This window comes from Odontesthes bonariensis, chromosome 4, assembly GCF_027942865.1.
Source record: "Odontesthes bonariensis isolate fOdoBon6 chromosome 4, fOdoBon6.hap1, whole genome shotgun sequence".
NCBI classification, from domain to species: Eukaryota; Metazoa; Chordata; class Actinopteri; order Atheriniformes; family Atherinopsidae; genus Odontesthes; species Odontesthes bonariensis.
The window spans coordinates 38,808,085-38,815,182 of NC_134509.1; the positions used below are offsets into that span (position 1 = coordinate 38,808,085).

Below are 7,098 nucleotides of genomic sequence, written 5' to 3' on the forward strand. Positions count from 1 at the left end.
TGGCAGAACCAGACTTAGGGAAGCTGATCGTCTTCGTAAATCAGTTGGCGTGAGGGCAGAGCAAGAGAGATGAGACAAAAAAAACAATAAAGAGCTTCTTTCTGTGCTATTCTAACTGGGATTTGTTTAGGAAGCCTTGATCATCAGGCCATTTGTCAGTCTGTCACTTTAGTTAATGGCAAAAAAAAAAGAAAGTTATCCATTCAATCCGTGCTCTCATAGAAGATGGTTATTCTTCCTCTAGTTTTAAATAAAAATGCTTTGTCATGCAACAAGGTTTTGAATAAATGATTTTCATGAGAACAGACTCTGTTTTAACCTTCAGTGTGTGCTACCAACCACAGAGTCCCAATGTGGAGGTGAGCCAGTCAGGGATTACCACCGGCTGCAACGCGGCACTGTCCTCTGCCAGACGTCGAAACCTTTCTCCTGGGTTGAGTGTCAAGGCCACTGCCAAGCAGCAACGGAGCTGGGTGTCCCTGCCGCCTCCTGCTGTGCTCCTTTGAGAGTTCGCCGTCGGAAACTCACCTTCGAATGCGACGACGGGACCTCGTTTACACAGGATGTGGAGAAGCCTGTGGAATGCGGCTGCAAGGAATGTGTGTAGTACTGTGGAAGTGATGGTGCACACATACACACAGGCATTTGCACACAGTACAGAAACCAAGCTACAGAGGTACACACACTGTTGGAATTCTACCACAGATAAACAGACATTTTGAGTGTTTGTGTGTCTGCATACAGACAATGTTTGTATCAAAAGGCAGTTTTTCCCTCCTTAGACATGAAATCAACAAATCAACCCCAGCATCCTCCTCTTCCTCAACTGCTGTAGGAGAAGTCATGTGCTAACTATTTAACTCCAGCTCATCATTAATACTTCTGTGTGTAGTGGGTTATGTCCTGCTTATCATTCCCTTACAATCGCAACAGTGACTCATCAAACTTAAAGCTGATCAGAAAATCCCTGTTTGTTCCTCCATGTAAAAGATCTGCAAACTGAATTTTGAATATTGTCTCCTACAGACATGGCTACAGTAACTTCTTTATATTTGATTATATTTGCATTAAGATGTGAGTTAAGTTGTTCAACAGCAGCAGTTATCAGGTTTCAAAAAGTGTAGTTTAGTTTATATATTAATCCACTGCTGAAATTTACAACCTGGCATCAGTTTAAGCACACACATTGTGCAGAAAGTAATGGGTTCATTAGAATCACTTTTAATAACAGACTTAGTCCTCTGTCCATGTCATATCTTCACTACGCTCTTAATGGTGCAGTATGATACTTTAAACTTTATGAAGCAAAAAAAAAACAACAATGTTCTTGTGATGTTATAGTGGTGTAATCATGTTCTTACCAGAGAGCGCAGACACTCTCCCCCTGTGTGTCTGATACTCCGAGCTCATGTGTTCTGTATTTTTACAACTGGTATGGCTGTGCAAGCATATTCATGCATGTGTGTAACTGCAATGATGTTTGAGATGGGTAAATTTCTAGGTTCTCCACCACTAAATAAGCTACATTCATCCTCCAAAAAAGAAAATGGTCCACATTGCTTTGGTCTTTTTGATTTTGTAACTAGTTTTTTTTTGTTGTTTTTTTACTAAAGCATGCTGGTTTGGAGTCAGAGTTTGACTTTGATCCTGTTCTTTTCCTTTCAGGAATCATTTGGACATCTTGAAAAGATCTTATTTCTTTGTGGACACTGTACAAATATTAACAGATAGACAAGATGCTTATTTTACAAAAAGTGAGACCATACTTAGTAAATGTTTAGGTCTTTATACATATGGGGTCATTATTGCATTTGTATTAAATTAGATAAATAACTAATAAGCCACCATGTTCACATCAACTCTTATCCATACCATCATTAAAAAATGTGTTTCCAAATGTTATTGTGGATTGGCATGTCTTCCATTCTGTTGTTTTATTAGGAAGTTTTTTCATAGGTGATCGTTACTTTTTCAGAAGGCTGTTTGACAGTTAAGACTTGGTTTAGGGTTAAGTTAAGACTTGGTTATGGTTTTAGCAGGGTATCAAACCTCAGAGCTTTTGAATCAACTGTGTTTTTTGAGCACTGTGATGACTGTTTTTTACCTGTTGTTAAATCCATGCTTTGCTGTTACCTAATCTTTCTGCTATTCTTTGCCTTCCACCCTTGTATGAAGCATGAAAATCTCTCAGCAGAGATATGAAATTAAGGATTCATTCAATTACTTCATTCATTTAGTTGATTTTTGTGTGTAAAGGCTGTTGGAGTGGACTCATTTGAAGACAAACGTGGCATTTTCTTTAATGCTACACTGGTTGATTTTATTCTTATTTAATATTATGATTGATTTGTTAATGACTGATTGATTGACTGATATCTCATTTGCCTCAAAATTATTTTTTATGAAATGCCCCATATAATTTCCAATGGCTGAAGGTGATGTTTTTGGATAGCCAACAGTTGAAAAACCAAATATGTACTCACTGTCATGTCTATCAAGGAAAGAAACAGATTCTCACATTGGACAAGCTGTAAGCACCAAATATTTATTTAAACTTTTTACTGGAGTTACGATTTTCTGGAACTGTATCAACATGGTGTTTTGCCATGAAAATTCATATAAAGTTAACAAGAACGCATCATTGTGTTGAACTAAACCGTGGTGATGGGAGCGGTTGAAATATTGATATATGGTCCAATAGAGCAGAAGTGTCACCTACAGCTTAAACACTTTTTTCATGTTAATTTATCTCAGATGCTGAAAACAAAAAAAGCTCTGAGCAGCAGCATTACCATGGGAGACGAAAGTTTGAACAGTGGTGTTATTTATTCATTGATTAATGCAGACTGTTGGATTCACATCAACCCATCACTGCTGTGTGTCTACGTGGGATGGGCATTTTAAGTGATTTTTGAGGTTGACTAATCGAGCCAGTTAAAGTCGATTAGTCGTGATGTCATCATTCAACTTATATTTATCACCACAGAAGTTATTTGTTCCTGTCGTTTGCTGTCACACAAGCATTTAGCTACAACAAAACCTGTCATTTTCGTTGTCTTTCCGTCTGGTCTTTTTCCTCCACAACAGTTTTGTGACTGTTTAGTAAATGAGTCCATATCGTGCTAGTAGAACCGTGGTAAGCTAGCTTCATACCACATAACGTGCATTCGACTTTGTTTTCTAGTCCAGTGAAATACTGCCATGCTTTTCTTTGATTGGTTGCTTCTACTATAGGTGTAAACTCCAGCAGAAACAGTGCCATAAATATTAGTTGTCCCTGCGTAGTGAAACATAAGTCTCCTCCTGCCTCAAACAAAAATTTGTCAACTATTTGAAATAGTAGTCGACTATGTGTGCCGTTCCGACTAATCCATTAGTTGTACACATCCCTACTATACATGTGACTGCAGCAGGTGACACTTGTGTTGTAGTGAAAGTCAGACTGAGTCAGATTTTTATCACAAAATATTACAAAAAAAGCCCCATTGGGCTAATTCATACATGACATAGACACGCTCAGTTACCACATATTTAATGAAAACTTGGTATGTGTGAAAGGTGCCAATGTTACTTCGTCCTGCCACGATGGAACCAATCTAGCTGTAGTCTCCTGTGAAAGTCTGTAAACCTACAAGGTGAAAAATGAGTTGGGTGTTGGTGGTAAACCTCAAACCTCTATCACTGTGGTTCTGCTGAAAATCAGTGTTTAACGTTGTAGCTTCACAGTGTAAAGTGGTTATCAGTCTTTTATCATGTTCAGGGTTCCTACAGGTTTCTTCAAGTCAAATTTAAGTCTTTTTAAGACCTTTTTAAGACCATTTATAAAAAAAATAATACCTATTTCACGGCCTATTTCACAGACCTACCGGCAAAGAAAAACTTTTCTTTTTTTTTTTTTTAATTTGTTAAAATTAAAATTGGTCTGTGTCAGTGCTGTAGCAATGTGATCGGACCACCCGGGGCGGAGCGGTAGCGGCAGCGTTGCGTTCTCAATGATTGGTTCCGCCACTCTTCATTTAGGCTACGTGATTTAGGCTTTTCAAAATAATAGTAGCCTTGTTGACAAATGAAACGTTTGAGGAGAATGTGATACGGAGAAGTTACTGCACAAATTTTAAGACCCAAATATCAAAATTCAAGACTTTTTCAAGTCTTTTTAAGGTATTATTTCCAAATTCATAAATTCAATGCTTTTAAGACTTTTTAAGACCCCGCGGGAACCCTGCATGTTTCAAGCAACTTTGTTTGACATTGCTTGAGAATTTTCTTGCAAACCTCTGAATTTACTTTACTTGAAATTGAAGCGTTTGTGTTGTGATTTTTTTAATGGGCTAAAACCAGTACAGCAGTACCTGTTTCCTGTGAATTTAAAAAGGTTAGGTTGCACAAGAACATGTTTATTTTCCTAAAAGTGATATCACTAAGAGTAAGTGTACTGAAACATGTATATTGATATAAGAGTACAGAAAAAAACTGAAACGATGACCAGCCATTAGGCACAATAGGAATGTACAGTTGGGGGTTATGGTTTAGGAATACAGAGTATATTATTGTGAAAGAATATCCTCACAAGTGTAGAAATGCAAAAACGTCTTTGTATGTAAGATGCTTCCAAAAACAATACACTGCTCATTATAACAAACTTCATGAAACAACAATGTGTGTTTGCTCTGGTCAAATGCTTCCTCAGTGAATGCATCATAACAATGTCACGGGAAACTGTAGCTTTTATATATAATGTCATGCTATTTATATGGATGTGACACTAAAGTATGACTTTTTAACCAATTTCATCTTCTATTTCAGTGTCTCTAAATACAACTTATATCATGAATCCAAATTAAACTAATGTAGTTTTTTGTTATCAATATTAATATAACTGCAGTAAACACAGTAACAACCTAACAGATTGTAATTTATAGCTTTATGATGCATTTTGTTTTGTCATAGAATTTTTATTTATTGGACAGGATGTTTTCACTATGTCATCTGTAACCTATAGATTCATTTTTGTCTTTTAGCTGTCCACAACAAAATAAAAATAAAAATTTCAACACAACACAAAGGAACTGTGTTAGGGTGTGTCCTGACTCACCTGGGGAGACAACCAGTCGTGCTTCTTTTTCATATTTATTTGAATAAAGTGCTGTTTGTCCTTCACTATCTTTCTTTCTCTTCATCCTTGACATTTACTCCGGTTGTCTTGTTGTTGCTCTGACCTTTGACTTCTTCGTGTCCCGGCGACCCAGGATCTAGAGTCGGCTGATGGGTGATGGCAGCTCGAGAAGACGAGAGAGAAAGCAAGAGTGGTGGAAAGAAAGACAGTGAAAGGGGGAAGGAAACGATAAAGAGGGGTTAAATCAAAGGATGGAGGAGGAAGACAGCGGCTGGTTTGGACAACTGACATGGTCAAAGCTAAACAAAGATGAAGGACAAAGTAAAGAAAGGAGCTGGAGAAGAAAGAAAAGAAGGGAAGGGAGGAGGAGGGGTTCACAGAGACCGAGAGCCATTGAATGAAACAGTGATTTATGCGTCTCTCTGTAACCATAAAACATAATACATATCCCCATCGGCTTTGACTCTCCTCCCCCAACACACATAGGCATACACAACCGTCCAGCTGGCTCTCTAGTGAAAGCTGCTGCATCTTTTCATCAGCCCCACCTCCACCTCTGCAAACCTTTCTTCAGCGCCATCTTTACCCCCTCCCCCTCTGCTCTCCTCTCCTATGTCTCTCAGGGTCTTCAAAGAAGGATAATTTCACAGCAGCAGCATCCCTACCCCCAATTCCAATAAAGCTGCTGCACCTCTCACACTGACGATCTGCTTAGCACAAAGAAGCAGTCAATGTTCCCGCACAGCAAAAATATAGCATCTGCTTTTGTCTCAGTCGCATGTTATTCAGGGAGAAAACAATTTACGTTGGAAATACTTGGATGATCTCAAAGGAGAATGTGTCATGAAGGCAGTTTTCATCAACAAGAGGGCGAGTTACAACTTTCAATAATAACACACACACACTGCTCAAGTAGTGCATATATGTAAACATAAATGAATACAGATTAATATTGTTGCGGCGTTAGACAAATGAATCCAGTTAGCCTTAAATAAACCTTCAATCTATCATCATCATCATCACCTCTTAATGCATGCTCACACATACAGTATTAATATAAACCATACACCTCCTGAATGTTCCACAGGGAATGAAAATTCGGCAGTGAAATGGAAAAAAAGTGTGAAACTCTCAAAGACATATCAGTGAAGTGTGGGTAAGTTGTGCCAGCGTGGGTCAGGTTCAAGTCACCCAGGGTTGCCTTCTTCTCAGAGCCAGACACAACATTTAATGTTCGTTTACATACTGTATCTGACAATATTTGGTATTGTGCCTTATTCTACCTTCTCGACAGTCATCCTACATTTTCTCTCTTAACAGAAGTTTCTGCAAAATGACTATAAACTAATTATATGCTGAGTGTTAAAAGTTCTGTCGTCATGGAAAAGCACTACTTTGAAGAAGTTTTTTTATTAGTTGATGCAAACTAGACTACAAAAACTAGATGAGATATGTTTGAAACCTCCTTTTGTTAAATTATCCATCTTATTAAATCTTTATTGTTAGATGTGTTTCATGTACACTGTATGTTTAATTGTTTATTTTATTTACTGACAGACACATACATATGGAAGTACAGTATACACACATCAGCCACAGAGAAATGGTTAACTGTTTGAATGCTACATGTCACAAGATATAAAGAAATCTCTTTGTGGACACAAACCGAAATATTCTACAAGGAGACATATAATGTGTCTTGATAATGTTTTCAGATTTTTAAATTTCTGAACGCACAATATCCTTATCCAAATCCATTTCCATCATTTAATAGTTGCTCTTTAGAGAGTTTATCTCTGGTATTCACTGAATCACGCTGTCGTTAAACGGGCCTCGTGGATTGGCTCTGTTTAAGAGCAGCAGGGGGCAGTAAGTTGATCCCACCTGCATGCCATGCCAAGAGGTTTTTCCCATGCTTCATTTCAACATGTTCACCTCCTCTCCCTCGTCACTCCTCGTCTTTTGGCTCCCCCTCTCTCTCT

At 38.1% G+C, this 7,098-nt stretch overlaps 1 protein-coding gene across 2 annotated transcripts in view; it reads left to right on the forward strand.

Annotated features, from left to right (window-relative positions):
- Nucleotides 1-5,094, forward strand: part of slit1b (slit homolog 1b (Drosophila)) — a 92,479-nt gene extending 87,385 nt beyond the window's left edge. The window contains exons 38-39 of one of the 2 annotated variants that reach the window (XR_012769647.1): nucleotides 345-676; nucleotides 1,666-5,094. Coding sequence is in view for 1 of the 2 variants with exons in the window: in XM_075464181.1 (XP_075320296.1) it covers nucleotides 345-607 (263 nt within the window). In the remaining variant the exon portion in view is untranslated. Of the gene's footprint in view, nucleotides 1-344 lie in introns of both variants that reach the window. The other variant, XM_075464181.1, reaches the window with a different exon arrangement.
- Nucleotides 5,095-7,098: the final 2,004 nt, after the last annotated feature.